A 17,953-nucleotide genomic window follows, 5' to 3' on the forward strand; every position below is an offset into this window, starting at 1 on the left:
GAAAGAATTTCCCCATTGTGGGACTAATAAAGGATTGATTATTATTATTATTATTATTATTATCCATGGTGCCCAGAAGATAAATCCTACTGACATTGGTGATTTCCTAACTTTTCCTGTAGTACCACCAGCAGTGGCACTACAGGAATACAGTGAAATAGCTCATTATCTATTGTGTTCAAGCATTAATGGTTCCCTCATGATGAATCTTACCTAATTTGGTGAAGCCCTGGCTTTTCCCTGTTGCACCATCAGGAGGTTCACACTTGAATTTTTTTGTGAAATATCTTACTAACTACAGGATGGTTTACCATGGAATCTGGTTCATCCCTGACTTTGGATTTAGCACCATCATCATGTAGAGATTCTAATTTGTCCTGTTAGAGACTGTTAGATGTCAGATATATGTTGATTCATTATTGGTTGACATGTGTAAACAAAACTGACTTTCTATTATTCATTTATTTATTTATCTATTGTTTTCCAGCTATTTGCAATGAGGTAATTAGCTTATTTCCGTGCTTCACTCTATCATGTATGTCTCTTTTGTTTGCACACTGATGGACATGTTCTTCTTTAGGGAGGAAGAGATGGTTCTCACAAGCCAAACGACTCAACTCATCAGTTCCCCGGAGACTCATTCAGTGCAAAGCAGCAGCCACCGTTCCTTTCAGCAGCCAATCTAGGTACTGATGAGTAAAATTAAGAGTTTCATGTGAAATACTTGACTCACTTTGTGGAGTCATGTAAAAGATGCAGCTGTGTTACTGTAATGAGTCTGAGTTGTACTGAGTTGTCCTACTCTGTAAACTATGTGCTCCTCTACGGGTCGTTTAAAACATTCCTTTAAGTTCACTCTTTGATTGTACTGATCTCTGTAGGTCCAGTCCATGTCCACAATCCAGGGAAGCACATCTTCAGCTTGCTTAGTCGGGTTACAGGCAAGGAATCTGCAGAGACATTTTTATCTGCAGGTTCCAAGAAAACTTGTGGTCAATTCACAACAGAAAATTTAACTCTGGGAAGAACAGCTGGATGTTGATCTGCTTTGTAAGTTATAATTAAAATATCATGTAAATACTCTTAAATGAGCTCTGTCAGCCCACATTCAAGTATTAGACTAGTGTTTTGCCATAAATGTGAGTCATTTTGATTACAACACAATTTTATTCAGAATAAAGAAATGTAAGTAGAAATTCATGTTAAAAACATTCATATTTGATATGTAAAATCTGAAAAGTCTATTTATATATACACCTATAAATGTTAAGATCTGAAATATCTTCAACTTCTGTGTACAATAGTACATACTTGCATTTAGAAACATACTGCACAATTTCTAATTCATGCATGACCATTACAGTGTCACATTTGACATTTTGATTGTCTTTCAGATTCTTAATCTGTGATTTTATACACTAGTATCATCTTAATGTCACAGATGTCAAACAATCACGTTTCATCAGTCCTGAAACAAACATTTGCTGCGGTTCCATTCATCAGCATGGGCCAAGTAATGTTTGCCCCATTTGTCACAACAGAGATGTTTTGCACGAAATGTTTGCCTGTCAAATCCTTGCTCATAGCTCATCCAAATTCAGGCTCTTTAACTCATACATCAAATTTCCCAAGTACTTCCTGGACAGGCGTTGATACTTCTTCTTCTTCAGAGCTTGTTGTTACTGGTGAAGGGCCTTTATAGAAAATGTAGCCTGAGGAACAAAATAGTTTGGGAAAGTTTTTTAAGTGATTAGATTGAAATATGAGATAATAATCACTTTAGATTTGAATGAAATAATGCAAATTTGTGCACATCATAAAATGATAAAGTACACTTGTCAGTGTGCTTTCTGTGTTTATACTCTGCTTCAGGTTATCTGCTTTATAATGATAAACTACTAACCCTGTTTGGATTTGATCCAGCGCATAAAGGGCTTGATTTTTGTTACAACAGCGAATGCGATTCCTACACACAGGATGGCAATTATCACCAGGAACCACACTGTATCTGTAAGAATGTGAAAGTGAGACATTTTTGAAAGATTGAGATAAACCCACACTGGGGAAGGTCAATTATTTCCTTTTAACTGGTACACACAGAACTCTACCTTACCTCTGATTGGTTGAGTTGATGGCCAAAGAGTGGTGAGGGCTCCCGGTTTCAGGACTGGAGGGGAATAAAAAAAAAAATTATCAGCTCAGTGCAGCCACATTTAATAGTTCAATGGAAATATTCAGTGATTAGATTAGCCAGTGAGCTCAATCTGAGGTCCCTCATTTTTAACAGGAAGTCTGGATTTATACCACACAACACGATTTATAATTAACTCATGGCACCTTGTGTGTGTGACCTTTAACCATGGATACCGAAGAGTACACAAGTAGTAAACTGAGGTCAGACCATGGAAAATAATTTATCAACATTGTTATCATTGTTTTGGTTACTTTTAATCAGTACATTAGTGCGGAACTCTTTCAGTTGATCTTAGCAACCATTCTGGAATGCTGTACAGTGTGCTGCTATGGTAACAGTACTCTCTGTAGTGTTACAGTACAACATATTGGCATGGTTACAGTTCTAGTGAACTTATTTGAGGCGGTGATAAACAAGGGTGTAGATAGAAAATCTGAGTGCCTTAAAAGAACAAGACCACCCTTTTTATGGGGTGCTGGAGTGCCAAATGATGAAACAATTATAATGAGGACATTAATTACACTGTTGAAATCTGCACAGTTTCTCTGACTGCTGTATCTACAATCATTTTGCCTGTTTACAAATCCAGTAGACAACATAAGCATTAATTTGGAGTTACTGTAGGTTTCTCATTCTCCTTTTAGCTCTGTTTTGTTTTCCACCAACGTTGAGAGAAATATCTGGCTCTTTAGCTGCTAATTCTTAGCTATGTTCAACAACTTCGTCTGCAAGCATTTAGTGCTGGGCCTTAATCAGACCTTTGCTTTACCTAAAAACAAAGTCTATGTTTTTTTCATTTCAATCAACTCCTCTTTACCATCCCTCAAGCAAAAGCAGCATTGATATGCAGAATACAATTTGTGTCAGATGAAAAATTCTAGTGCTTAATGGCTGTCTGAACCAGTACACTCTGACATCACAGATAATGTGGTTATGGGTGCACCACATGACCCTACAGTAAACCAGAGAGATTGTGTCTGGTAATATTTTCATGGTAACATTTGGTCCTGGTATTAAGTTGTTTCACAGGGTTTTCTGTATCATATGTTGAAATGTTATTCGTCACAGTATTAAATTAAAACTGTGACTTTAGTAAAAGTTTTTAAACGTCTGTATTTTATTTTCGTTAAATAAGCAGATTGATAGAAAAGTCTGCCAAATTGTACATTTGAACAGATTGTGAAAATTCCATCCCTTATTGTAATGCTGCAGCTGACTCTGTACCTGTAGTGGATGGAGGGAGTGTTGGTTTGGTGGTGGTGGATGGTATCAGCACACACTGTTGGCAGGATCGGTCTTTGCATCTGTAGTCAGTTTTACATCTGCACACGGCGTTATGAGTGGCGTTACAGTGTGACCCATACTCCATGTTTGCTGTAAAATAAAAATACAAAAAAACACCAGTCATTAAAAGATAAAAGTTAGCGGGTGTGACATACATGCGCAAAGGTTGCCTGTAAAACACGACATATATCAGAAAATGAGAAATGACTCACAAACTGGGCAAGGCAGGCAAAGATTCTGGTTTTGTGTCATAAGGCGGTTGTATTATCACTTTTAATACCTGTTATTTAAAGGCTGTCACAACTGTTATTTCTCAGTGAAAGCAGAATTTCAGTTTGAAGACCTATTTAACTTTCTATCAGAATAATGCTTTCAAGTGCATACTTCAACACCAATTCACAAATGAACAGAGACAAAAACACTTCTATCAGTCCCATGGAGCCAACGTATATCAAACTGCAACAATGACACTAATAAGTGGTTATAACTTTGTGTCATTTAGGGTCATGGTTCAGAGAGAACTTCAGATCTTAGTGGTTACATTTGGTGCACAAATGTAAGCGCACATGTTGAGTGTCTTTAGCTAATTATAACCTCAGCAAATGACACGTCTTCACACATTTTGCACGCTTTATCTTCAGTGCACTCTTGCCTTGGCTATATTCTGTCTCCCAATGCTGGCACCAAAATGTCAGTTATTACAGATAATAAAAAAATTCTGAAGGTGTCCTCCTCACTGGGAGGTCACATTTGCCACAAAGCCTTAAATCTGGAGGTTTTGTTGTGGGCATGCTCCAGTGCTCTTTGGCAGGGTTGACAGGGTGAATTGTTGCTACACTGACTACTTCACTCTGCTGTCACATGAAGGTCCATTGAAGTGTAATGAAAAAAATGTTAATTTAAAGTATCCTACACTGTATTATCATAGGACAGAATGTAAAATGAAGACAGAACCCAGCGTAAATGTAATGGATGGATGCATGTTCAAAACAGTTGGTAAAGAGTTACTAATTTAAGAGGATTTGAGAACTGAAAATGTTATACTGCATAGAAAAATATTAGTATAAAGGTTTAAAGTATGTGGAATGGTGCCTCCTTTGAAACTGTTGCACTTCGAAACCCTGACGGAGATCAAAGTATAACCTAAAAAGTATTAATATTGTTGTATTGCAAGAGCAGGGTATGAGGTTTTTGTGTGGGTTGAATCATTTCCACCTGAATTAATTTCCATAGCCGTTAATTGGCATAAAGCCCCTTCATGTGTAGGATTAGATGTTTTTGACATTTTAAACGCCCACTTACCAGTGTAATGTCAGACTGTAATAGGTTTGTTTACAGCTGCACTGTAACATTGGATCGACATATGCTAAACCTTTGATTATGATATGTAAAGAGAGCATCTCGGTGCACACATGAATGTCAAAAGAATCACATGTACTTTCTGTCACTTCTGTGTTTTCTCCCCTCTGTGTTTTCCACGGTGACATTTAAAATGAAGCACAACAGGCGGTATTTGCTCACCTGTAGCAGGGCAGAGACCTGAGTACTGATATAGGATATGACATTTGTGTCTGCTCTTTCCGATGTTTGCCACTTTTCTGTGTTTTTCTCTTTTTTCCACCGACATGAATATGGTCTAATTGTTGAACCTCCTCCTGTCTCTACCACAATAAGTGGGCTGTGCTGCTGATAGTGTTGTTGCTGCTGCAGAATCCCACCCTAATCCTGAGCTGGTTCACAGAGGGTTTCACAGACCCCCCTAAATCCCCCCCTCCTTTCAATCTCTCTCTGACTGTATCCCACCATGACACACATAACGGGAAATCCCCTCGCATATGTGGCCCTTGGCCTCTATGTGCAAACTTCTCTGAAATCATGATCAATAGACAAAGTTGAGTAACAACTTATTACAGACAGTTCTAAGGGCTGATGCAGAAACTGGACTGGTCACATCTCACAACTCACATCATGTCATGCTCAAAATATATAGACACACAACTGGGAACCACATGTTTCACAGATACTACTATATTTCATCACTTCAAATCAAAACCAATACACATTCATCTAGTGCTCTGTGTTTCTGTTTATAGAATTCTTCATCAACCCATCTGTTAATGATATTTCATTTATATTTTCTGTTTGTCATGAATTAGCAGGGGGCTGATTGTCAAAGTTAAAGAGGTTCAAATCTCCTGTATGAGCAAGAATTCACCTATTCAAAGCATCATTGAATCTCTGTGAGCTGTGGCTTTGAATAATATATATTATATCAGATCAACAATAGTGATATCATTGCTGTCACAAAAGCTGTTTCAGTTGTATGTCTCTAAGTAGGATTTTTCACACAATTCAGGTCTCACATATACTCAACACCCCACCACTAAGAGAAAAGCTGTGAAGTTACTCACGTTTATCGCAGTTTTCGCAAAATTCGCAGCTCAACTCCTCGTTGTAGGCATCACTGTACTGGTCACCGCTGCAGGGTTCACACTCAATTCCACAAGAGGTGGGTGGCCGCCGAATCATATTTTTACCTTGAAAAATACAATAATATTACCTGTTTGCATTAAAACTATGAAATATATCAAGACAAAAAGAAGTAATCGACAATACCTGGTGGGCACTTGTTACAGCATAACTTGGGTTGATCCACAGGCCAGAGATATTGTGTGTTATTGCAGTGTATGGAAAGCCCAGGAGAGACGAAAGAGATACTGCACAGGAAAGTGAAGACAAAACAACAGAGTGGCTGCATCTGGGAAGAAGAAAACAAGAGGAAGAAGAGGAGGATGAGCAGAGTGAAGAGGTGGAGGACAACAATGATCCGATATGTTCACAAAACAGGTACTGAGTGAAACAACATGCACCTTTAGATCTATAACACTTTATAGTATTCACACGTCATAATAAACACACAATTTAGCAGTGAAGCTAAACAATATACTGTTTTTACACTTTTCAGATAACATAGCACTGGTAGAGAAACATAAGCCTTGTACTGATACAAACAGCTTTCTAACTTTACATCCTACTGCAAAGGAGATTACAGGAAGCTTTCATCAAAGGTTTGACAGCTATGGTTGAAAACGTCTCGCTTACAGCCTTCACTTACCGTGGACGAGGAGGCGAGATGTGACCTGGGACCCTCTGAGTGGGAGACTGAACAGGGGACCAGAAGTGTGTCAGGGGATAATTCGTAAAGTGTCAGTGATGACTCATTATGAAAACCTAACATCTTGACGGTGCCGTTGAAATCTGTCTACCACGCTCTCTCCTCTCTCATCCTGTCTCTTGTCTTTTGCTGCGACCCCCCGGCTCAGTGCACAAAAACATGCACTCCTCCAGCCTCTTTCTTTCCACAGGCACCATCTCTCTCGTTTCATCAAAAATCTATCTTTTGGCTTCACACCATCTCTCTCTCTCTCTCTCTCTCTCTCTCTTTCTCTCTCGCTCGCTCTCGCTCTCTAGCTCTCTCTGTATGTCTTACACCCGTCTCTTTCACTTTTCTTAGACTTACATGATAAGGTTATTTCAGGATATAAAACACCACTCATTTGACTCCAAGCCAACCTGTTGCTCTTATAGAAAGCTGTTGAGGAGATAAGCAATATACCAAGAAACCACATTATTCTGAGGAGCTGCTCTTCAACCTTCAACGAGACACAGGAGTGAGCAATAAAAAAGAGATCTCTATCAACATACCACGTACCAAAAGTGACATTAGTCATTTTTATCATGCATGCGAAAACTCAGATATCAAGATATACCTTTGTGAATGATCTGATGCGTCTGCCTTCAGATGTAGTGGCATGTAACAACATGCTGTTTGAAATACTCCTAACTGCATTGCATGTGTGTAATACTCTCTGGGTGTGGTAGCTAAGATGATTTTGTGTCAGCTGTTCAGATGGGGATAAAATGCTGTGGTCAGTAAACAGAGTAATGAGTGCTTGGGGAAGTCTTCTATTCCCGTATAATAACATTGTAAGTGGGAGGACTTTTTGTGTTATTAGTTGATTGGTGTTGACCAGCTTATCTGCAATTGTGTGAAGATCTTTCCCAAACACTTATTTTTATTCACCACCAGTGTCTCGTTTTCACAGTCTCCACTTCAGAAACATCCTCATCTCAAACTGAATTTGACACTAAGTGGCAGCCTTTCTTCATCTCAGCATGTCAAACATTCAGCTGTCACTTTACGCTCTTCTCACAACACGTGACCTCCCGTCAACTGTGAAATGGGGAAACAAAGTTGAGAAGGCATCATCATGAAGGGGCTGCCTCTAAAACACTCAAAGTACAGGGATGACTGGAAGAGAGATGACTGAGCATTAAAACACTCTGAAGTGACTTAAAGCAAACTGGTCATGCGTATCTGGAGGTTTCAGTATTAGGCTACTTGACCGAAAGGATTAATACAGTAAACAGATAATAAACAAATTATATTTTTTTTACTTGGCTCGACACACAAAATCCACATTCAGACTCAGATCTGTCCTCACAGGCTGTATGAAACTCATCAGTGTGAGTGTTTGCATGTGCATGTAAGAAAAGACTTACTAGAAGTGTCCGTATACCAAATGCGGCAGTACGTATTTGACAGTTTATGTGCACGAGACAACCAGAGAGAGAGACAGAGAAGAGAAAGAGTAGGGAGATGAAGAAACCTTTTTTGTCCGCTCACTGAAAAGGAAGGATGTGGTTTTTCTAAGGAAGCACTTGTCTTGCTCTGCTGACTGAGCTCTTTCATGTAGACTACTGTACCAGCAAAGTCACGTGAGTCAACACTCAACACTGGCCCGCTGACTAAAGTACCAGTGTACTCCAATCATGATGCCCGTAATTACAGTGAAACGAATACTTACTCATTGTCTACATTTACTCTATACAGGAATGGCCCAACAATGAATGGGGAACTTTAAGTATGAACCTTTATTCTATTCTCTTATCCTCCTCTCTATCAATCAATCAATCAATCAATCAATCAATCAATCAATCAATCAATCAATCAATCAATCAATCAATCAATCAATCTATCTATCTATCTATCTATCTATCTATCTATCTATCTATCTATCTATCTATCTATCTATCTATCTTATATTTACCTTACTCAGTGCTGGATGTGGACCCCTCAGATCTCTCCTTGTCTTCTGTCAAACGATGCTGCAGTGTCTCTCCGTGCAGCCTTGATTGTCCAAAGAGGCAAAGCCCAGTGCATTAGACTGCCACATAACATCTGCTCAGAAGTCTGTTCTTCCTCCCCTCGTTTTCCCCCGGTTCTTCTGTTCCTCCAGATTTCTGTTTCTTCTTTCCAGAGAAAAGGACATGGCTCCTTCTCCTCTTCCAGCTCAGGCAGTAGGAGAGGCTGGTTCTCCCTTAAAGAGAAAACTACAATAACAATATGGCCTATGTGGCAAGATCCTAACTTGTACTATTTTCCCAAGAAACAGGTGCCAGTAGTATAAGTCTACTCATGTTCCTTACTTCCACATGTGCTTTCTTTCCTCCCTTGCCTCCTCTCTGCCTTCTCTTGACCAAACAACATCGTGTAGACCTCGTCCCTGAACTTCAGGTATAGACTGTCACACAGATGGATAGATACACCTGAGAATATGTGGGTGAAACCACAGACATTTTTATATATCTGAAGTAAAAAAGTATTTATCTGAATCTTCCATATTAAGATGATGTTAAAAAAACAGTTAAGGGTTTATTTAAGGTCAACATGCAAAATGAATGGATTAAGATCAATGTATTTATTCTTCTCATTTAACATCCTATTAACCAATTAAAGGCAGTTAAGCATTCATGAGGATAATTAATGTAAATGTCACGGATGTGTGGGCGACAATCTGACAGTGAGTCACCTGTAGATGTATATAGGCTTGTGTGTGAGCACCGCTCATTACAGCCAACGGGGCTCAGTGTGTGTTTTGCCCATAGATGTCTCACCAAACTAACAATTCCTTGAAATGGTCTCGTGACGAAGCTATTTCCCGTCTGAGTCCGCCTCCAGTCGCTCGTGCTCAGTCGAAAGGGGCAGCGGCCGCGCTTCCCTTCGATAACAACAAAATAAACATAGAATTTTAAATGAAGTTAACATTGGTGTCGATGTGTGGACCTGAAGTTTAAGATACCCCTCGGTGTGACAGTGGTGGTTCAGGTAAGTGACGGTAGAATGTATCTGCATGGCAGTGTCAGCTGAATGGGAGATCGGATTAGAATCAGACTTAGGGTTGTGGTGGGCGTTGTGTGGTCTGAAGCTTAAACCGAAACCAACGAGACAAGCAAGAAAACAGTAAACTCTAGAGTGTAGATTTAGCTATTAGGTACGTCGACGTTATCTGTAAACACGTAAATCGTTGGGTTAAGTTTTCGTCTTTTTTTTAAAGTGATAAATTCGAGTGAAATCTTTGCTTTTCCCTGCGACGGGGAAGTGAGGAGCGAAGCTGAAAAACAAGTGACACAAAGTATGCAACAGTCGTTATTTAATTGGCTGTTGGCCAAATTCATTCTTTATTCCCCACGACCTATTGTAGGACTATATATTCAATGAAAAAAAAATCCCCATCAATCACTTACAAAGGGTTATATCTAGGAGGAGAATCCATCCATTTAACATTTTAAAGATGACCCGGCTTACTTTCAATACAATGTAAAAAAAAAAAAAGAAAAAAGAACTTACCTTAGTTTTCAAATGTGTTATATGATATGATGTTTTGCATTAAAACAAAAATAAAATACAGTGGCTTTTACTTTTGATCCCAATGTTAAATGAATAAGCAGAGTGTCTTGCTTACCCCCTAGTGGACCTTGCAGATAGTTTTGTTTTAACTGCTTATGTGTTGAGAAAACCACCTCTTAAAGTTATACTGTTTTCATATTAACTTTTTATTTAGTGTAGAGTAGTTACTGTGTCGATGATCCTGACTCATAATCAACACATCAAACACCTCAAATGAAATGTCTTTGCCCTCCATTTTATTGTGATCTCAGAGATGATGACTCAAAACCTCAACAGGTAAATCTAAATCTAACTGCTGGTTTTATACCATGCATGTGGAGTTATTTAGTTGAGTTTGAATAGATTTAATATTTTCTACCAGGTAAATTATACACAAAGGGATTTTATTTACATATCAGAAAACATTATTGACTGATTCATGGAAATATATAGAGGAAACTTGGCTATTCGCTTAATATGACCTAAGTCAGTGGGTGAATAAAGGTAAAAAAAGGTTCAGCTCTACATTGTCAGACTCGGTTCAACTTTAATCAGACATAAAGCTATATGTTTTCAGCCACAGGCTGGATTACTAACTGGCCCAGGGGCCCTGAATGACCCATATTAACAGGATAGTAGCAGTTTGTAATAAATATAATATTTAAAACAGTAAATCTGAATATGCACCACTAAAGCACAGTATAAACTGTACACAACAAACTGTGACCTGTCAGTGATGCTGGATTAAAGGTGCATCATAGGTAGATGATTGTTTGCTGCAACAATTCGTTTATTAGTAGTCAACTGTTTGAGTATTCGTTATCTATTTTGATAATCTATTAATCGGTTTGTTTGATTTTTAAGTAAAAAACAAAAGTAAATATTCACAAATTCCATCTTCTTAAATGGGAATATACTCTGGTTTCTGTGCTCCTCTATGAGAGTAAACTGAATATCTTAGTTGTGGACAAGACAAGACAATAGAGGAGGCTTTGGGAAACCCTGATTGATATTTCTCATAATATCATTTTATAGACAAAACAACTAATCAAGAAAATGATTGACAGATTAATCAACAATGAAAATAATTGTTAGTTGCAGCCCTTATTGTTTTCACATCATTTTTAGGTGGCATTTAAAAAATCATGATGCTATCCCTAGGGCTGCCACCTCTTAATCGGTTAGTCAACTAATCAGTTGTTTTGGTCTTAGTTGACACTGATTTTGTTTTGTTTTTTATGCTTTTTTTCATACTCAGTATCTTATTTTCAAGACAATTATGAGCACATCTCTAGTAAACAACAGATTGAAAGTGTTGTTTTTTTGTGATTCTTTGTGGAGAAACTCAGTTTAACCGATCTGTTGATTAAATCAACTTATCAATTAGTCAACAAAATCGCGTGCCTGTTAATCGACTAACAATATCTCCAGTCGACAATAGCCCTAGATAACCTTTTTCTTTTTTTAACTATGACATAATTAAAGAGGAATTAATCTTGATATGGTTGTACATTTAAGGGAATTTAAGGCAATCAATTGTTTGGTTTAATAAGTTGGGTGCGAGCCCAGAGCATGTTGTCTGTCCATCATTCAGCAAATGATCAACTCAGTAATAGAACACACAATACCTGTGAGCTATATCACTATTACTTTGGCTGTTAGAGTTGTTTTAGTGATTGTTTTCCTTGCATGTGCCCTCAGATGGATTGAGATAAACCTGTATGATAATGGAGGGAGCTGGACACAGAGGAAGATGGATCAAAAAAGCCCCTGTTGGCACAATACTGCTCCTTATGGTGAGAAAAAACATGAAGTGACTCACTGAATAGATGGAAAACTGATAAAAAGTTTTTCTATGAACATTTATTGTATGTTCTGTGTTGCAGTGCATGTTCATCCCCACTCTGACATCGCCAGAGCCTTCAAAGGAGCAGACGTGTCCACCTGGGGACTATCCTAATGGAAAGGGAATTTGTTGCAACAAATGCCCTCAAGGTACGCTGTGGCCTCCAGCACACTGCACAAGATCCACAGTTGCATGCTGATTTTTTTAAATATCGAGCAGGCAGACTTCTTCTTCTTCTATTGAATCCGTTCTGCAAAATAACTGTGTTTACATGTGATGTTCATATCTTCCAGGTTTTAAGCTTCTGGACATGTGTAATGCTACTGGTCAGAGAAGTAACTGCCTACCATGTCCTGCTGGACAATACGTAGACCAGATTAACTACTATGACAAGTGTCACAGTTGCAGACGCTGCAAACGTAAAGCAACATTACCATTATTTCAGAATCACTTTCTCTTCTTTGATTGGTCAGTGTTGTGTTATGTTATTGTTTGCTTTGTTCACTTTTTGCAATTTTTTCCACAGCAGAAAAGCATGAAGTGGAGGTATCGTCATGTGAAAGTAAGCAAAACACAGTTTGTCGCTGTGTGGACGGTTATTACAAATCTAAAATCGATTCGGAGACATACGAGTGTCGCAGATGCAAACAATGTGGAAAGGATGAAAAGACATTACAGACATGTGAGTATTAACACCTGGTAATGTTATACTAACACTTAGTTATGTCCATGCAAAATCCTTTCCTTTATTCATTCTGTGACTCATCAAGTATTTCCTCAGTTAAGTTTAAATGGAATTATTCTTGTGCAAAGGTACGTCAGAGAAAAACACTGTGTGTGAATGCAAAGAGAACTACTACAGAGCCAAGGGCAAATGTGCACCCTGCAAGAAGTGAGTACACTAATGTATATACGCTTTTGAACATGCATTGTTCCCATCCTGCTGTTTGGGATGGTTTTTGTTAATGGGGAAGTTGGTTTGTTGAATTGAAACTTGCGGCTCACTTCCGACTTTGTTAAATCTTTCCATTAGTTGGCAACAAAAGAGAGAAGTAACGAGACACTTTAACTGCTTACTGATGTTTTAACATTTATTAAACAAGTGCCCATTGGTTAAATATAATGCCTCACGCGCTTCTGTTTCATCCAATGTATGCCTGGTTCACTGAGAAAGTACCCCCTAAGATATCCCTTTGAGGTCCTACGGTAGATTTAAAAAATATTTTAAACATTTTTGTCCCACAGTTGTACATTTGAAACTGTGGATAAAATCTACACTATTACAAATGTACACACATTGTAGTGAACATTTAGTTACATTTAGCCAAGGTTTCCCTAGTTAAACATAAACAAAACAGCTTACATAAGCTTTTGAAAAGGTAATTAATAGTGTAATATAAAAGGGGCAGCCTATCAACTCTCATCAGGGTAGTGCCCAAAAAGTCTTTATTTCAGTGAGGAATGTGTCCGGTTATTAATTGTTGAGAAAATTGTAAAGTAAGTGGACAGACAAAGTTATTTCTCTCAGTTAAAGAGGAAATGGTAGGGGAGCCCATAAGAACCATAATCCTTAGCTACGCTCTTAACGTTGCCTTGAGTAGTAATTATCTTTATTTCAATTGGTACCAGTTTCCTGTGGTGTATCAACTGTGAAACCATATTTATAGTGTCAAAATTAAATAGTTTGAACTCACTTGATGGTTTTAAAGAAGGCATGTCTGTTTTCGTGTTAATCACTTCCTCTTAAGAAGTGCTACTTCCTCCTTCGTGTTGTGAAACATCCTCTCTTTACTTCACAGTTGTTCTGCTGAGTGTAAGCATCACTGCTCCACCACCCCACCCCTAAATACAAAAGGTGAGCACTTGTGACAGGGATATGATCATCTGACCAGCTTTTATATGAAAGCGTTAACACTATGAATTATAGAAAATCTGTTTTTATTGTGTGTTTTCTATGATGTTGAATGGTTTTGGTAACCTGGTGTTGAACAGCAGTCTGTCTTGAACACAGGCTCACTGTTTTATGGACATACCAGATGGTTTTATCATTTATTGTGAAAATCTATCACATCAAAATTTCCAATTATTCATTTTAGTTAATAATTAAGTTAGAATGTAAAATATCTAAATATCTGAGGAAAATTCATAATACACGCCTGTTTAAGCAAAGGTGTATAAGCAAATACCTTTTGAATGAAGAAAATATTTTAAAGAGTCAAGCTATTCATGTGTGCAAATATGTGCTCACATGCGTGTGCATATGGAAGAGAAAATGAGTTATAGAGCAAGTACACACATACACAACTAGCCAAACCAAAGCTTTGCCTTTGCTCGACGCAGTCATTTCAGTTAGATAAAGACATTTCAGATTGTGGGCTGTCGGGAACCACTTACAAACTAAAAGTGTGATTGTTGAGTAAGTGGTTTGGAATACCTCTTTGTGACGTTTCTGTCGGCACCTTCAGACCTGCAGTGAACACTATAGCTAGCTATAGTAGCTAGGAAGCTCATTGTATCATTATATGCAAGTGTAAGTTTTAGTAAAAACGTAATTGAACTCAAATCATTTTCAACTAGTCAGTCCATACCTCCATTTTCTAAAACTTATATTTATAAATGTACGTTTTTTTAGACTTAATGTAGTTAAGTCTAAAAACATGATTGCTTTTTTTAACGTGTATCCATCTTCATGTCTTCTTCCCTATGTGCCCATTCGGATCCTTATGAAGCTCCTAAATCTGATGAAAATCTCATCAACATAATTGCGGGAGTTGGAGTTTTCACTTTGGTATTGCTGACGCTGGTGGTTGTCATCACCCACAAGGTCACAAAACGGTCTACGAAGAAGAAGTTGCTGAAACGATCCTGCCCAACATCGGATGTCTCCCCGGACTCATGCAAGGTACAACAAACCTTTGCTTAACAGTGTTGTAGTCAAGACCTAAACTAAACTGAGACCAAGTCATAATCAAGACCAGAGTGTAACTAGACGGAATCAAGACAAAGACCAGACAAGTGCGAGTCCCACGCTACATGCACTTAAAATAAAATGTGGAAAATGTAAACCATAGGCACACATTAAATTGATTTGAAAGATCTACATTCCCGTAAAAACACCAACAGAAAATTTTATTGCCATAAGCTGTATATATGTGTGTATGTATAAGTGTGCCATGAGAAATGTTTTGATAAAATAATCAAAAGGCATTGCAGAGGTGAATTTGTGTGGTTATTGTTGTTTTCTGTCTATGAGCAATCACAGGAATGATGATAACCAACAAATCAGACAATAGACAGGCAGCTTAGCAAAATCCCTGCAGCTGTGATTGACGGGACTTGATATAAAATCCAGAGTCAAGAGAGACAAGGTTGAGTAAACATGTGGCCGAAGGCGAGATTGGAGACCTCAAATAAGTGGTTTATTGACATTTCTCGAGATTAATACCAAATGTCGAGTTAATAGCACTGGTGGTTACTTCTCTCTGCTGGATGATTGTCTACAGTCAGTAATATTTAATCTGCCCTTGTCTTATAGGAAGTCCTGGTCCAAAGTGAGGAACCTTCAGAAAACATGAGTGTGACAGCTGTTCCCCAAAGTCCTGTGAGTGAACAGGAGCCGTCCAATCTGCCCGACTGTGTCCCCCTGGAAATCAAGAGTGAGTGTATTTTATACCGCTCATAGCAGCAGCAGCACATGGTCCTGACCGATAGTCCAGTGTGCTTCTACTTAAACATACAGACAACTATTGTACTAACTCTTATCTCTTCCCCTCCACACCCGCCTCCCCTCCACTCTCCTCCCTCCCCTTCCACAGTCCCTGACCTGATCTACATGGTGTTGGATCTGGTTCCTGTGACGCAAGTGAAGCGGCTGGTGCGTTCTCTCGGTGTGAATGATACAGAGATCGAACAGGCAGAGATGGATCACCGATCCTGCCGCGAGGCTCACTACCAGATGCTGAGGGTTTGGGCGGAGAGAGGGTCACGTGCCGCCGGTGGAGGAGGTCGGGGTAGAATGCTGCACTGGCCCTTGTTGCACGAGCTGTTGGACACACTGAGAAATATACACCTGGGACAGGCAGCCGAGGAGCTGGAGACAATGTACGGCATTCAGTAATACTGCAACGCGTGCCAAGCCAGAAGCTTATGAAACCAAGTATTGTTCTAGAGACTTACTCACAAGCAGTCTCAAAGCACACAGACTGATTCAGTGCAACCACCAGCAGTTTTATTTCACAGAAACCAGCGTCACCGAGCACTCTACCTCTCCAATCACTCGCTGAGAAGACGGGATCAAGCTACTGAAAGCGGCCGATCAAATGATTCACGGAGGGAGAGTCAAAGAAAATTTCACTTTTAGCCATGTTTTAAGGGAATAATTAGACATTTTGGAACTAGCTTATTGGCTTTGTTAGATGAGAACACTCTCATTTCTATAGGGTAAATATGAAGCTACAACCAGCAGCTGGTTAGCTTAGCTTATCACAAAGACTAGAAATGGGTTAGCCTGACTTTGTCCAAAGGTTGCCATATCCCCCTACCAACACCTTCAAAGCTCAGTTACTAGTGTGTTTTATCTCCATTGTTTAGTATGCAGTGTAAAAATGAAAACTTTCTATTTTACAGGGGGTTATATTCTTTAACACTGGACTATTTCTCATCTGGGAACAGTAACTTCCTGGACTCTCTACTGGTTGCCTGGCAACTGCTCATCTGGCCTACTCTGCACAGGGAAGCTAAAAAGTGTATCACTCAAAACTTCAAACTATTCTTTTAAGAAATCACTTTTTCATAGGTTTGATGTCTTTGGAAATAAGGGGGGATTAAGAGGTCTTTTTTATTATTTAATTCTGTATGAACATTGCAAACATTTTGTTTTCTGTTTTTATTTTTTTACTTGAGGGTGGTGTAAAATCTAATTCTGACTATTCAGTCTGTGCCATGAGGTTAACTGGTTATGTTTTAACAGTAGTTCCTTGTTACATTGTTGAAACAGTTTAAGTCTTGTTAAGATTTGACGGGAACAATAACAGGGAAGTTTGTTGTTCCTGGTTCAGACCAGACCCCTGCCACTTCTCACGGGCGTTTTACAACCCTGTTTGCATTATTTTAAGCCCCATCATACGAGCATTATTCATTACTGTTGGTGAAAACAGGTCACGCCTTGTCTCAGTCTGCCCCAGCCAATCTTTCCTAATACCAGTCCCGGCCTGTAGATTCAGATATGAATCAGGCGCACTGAGAAAGACTGATGACGTGTCATTCCACTGCACTTTTATCTTGTATTAAAAACTGTATTATATAACAACAAATTTATTGAGTCCACAATCCAGTATATAAAATATCCTTAAATAAATGCATCTTTTTATCTTAATCTGTGTATCTGTCTTGTGCCATACATTTGCAGGCATTAACAGGCTGAGAGTGAATGTTTGCGTGTGTGGATAAAGAGTTATTGTGAAAAAATGTTTATGAGGATCTAATCGTGTATTTACCCTCAGGCAGACAGCCAGTCTACATTCCAGCCTGAAGCTTAATCACATTTGTAACAGCATATTTTCCTGCTATATATTCAAATTTACTGTGCTATCAAACACCATTTTCTCATGGTTGATTTCATATCACTGCCTCTCTTTCTGCTGTGTCATGAGCAAAAAAAAAAAAATACATAAACAAAAAAACAACTGCTACTTACTACCTCTGTTCTACTCCTTAAAATAATTTCTTCCTGTTTGCTCAGAGTGATATAAGCCTGGCTGACATGAAACAACAATGGATCATCCTCAAAGAAATCTGTCACCACCTTCGCTCCAGTAAGCACTCCTAACTGCAACACATGAAGCAGCCCTGAGCACTGATTTGTTGGCAGCAGAATCCAGTTGTTCCCGTCAGGCCAGTT

General features: G+C 38.7%; 2 protein-coding genes across 4 annotated transcripts; one reads left to right on the plus strand and one right to left on the minus strand.

Moving 5' to 3' along the window:
* Positions 1-1,196: 1,196 nt before the first annotated feature.
* cd27 (CD27 molecule) lies at positions 1,197-7,313 on the minus strand. 2 transcript variants are annotated; one of them, XM_054621665.1, is made up of 8 exons: positions 7,249-7,313; positions 6,594-6,640; positions 6,095-6,236; positions 5,890-6,015; positions 3,419-3,568; positions 2,114-2,167; positions 1,904-2,008; positions 1,197-1,712 (listed from the first exon to the last, which is right to left on the minus strand). In XM_054621665.1, exons 3-8 carry the CDS (start codon positions 6,234-6,236, stop codon positions 1,612-1,614), a joined length of 678 nt encoding a protein of 225 aa, XP_054477640.1. In that variant the 5' UTR covers positions 6,594-6,640; positions 7,249-7,313; the 3' UTR covers positions 1,197-1,611. The 2 variants fall into 2 exon arrangements, with proteins under 2 accessions (XP_054477640.1, XP_054477639.1); XM_054621664.1 differs by lacking the exon at positions 7,249-7,313 and having other exon boundaries at positions 6,594-6,883.
* Positions 7,314-9,494: 2,181 nt separating this feature from the next.
* On the plus strand, positions 9,495-17,428 carry tnfrsf1a (tumor necrosis factor receptor superfamily, member 1a). 2 transcript variants are annotated; one of them, XM_054621646.1, is made up of 10 exons: positions 9,495-9,647; positions 11,910-12,004; positions 12,095-12,203; positions 12,348-12,473; positions 12,581-12,736; positions 12,868-12,946; positions 13,854-13,909; positions 14,784-14,956; positions 15,590-15,710; positions 15,870-17,428. In XM_054621646.1, exons 2-10 carry the CDS (start codon positions 11,930-11,932, stop codon positions 16,169-16,171), a joined length of 1,197 nt encoding a protein of 398 aa, XP_054477621.1. In that variant the 5' UTR covers positions 9,495-9,647; positions 11,910-11,929; the 3' UTR covers positions 16,172-17,428. The 2 variants fall into 2 exon arrangements, with proteins under 2 accessions (XP_054477621.1, XP_054477622.1); XM_054621647.1 differs by having other exon boundaries at positions 12,584-12,736.
* The last annotated feature ends 525 nt before the right edge of the window (positions 17,429-17,953 follow it).

Source organism: Anoplopoma fimbria, chromosome 20 (assembly GCF_027596085.1).
Source record: "Anoplopoma fimbria isolate UVic2021 breed Golden Eagle Sablefish chromosome 20, Afim_UVic_2022, whole genome shotgun sequence".
In the NCBI taxonomy this organism is placed as follows: Eukaryota; Metazoa; Chordata; class Actinopteri; order Perciformes; family Anoplopomatidae; genus Anoplopoma; species Anoplopoma fimbria.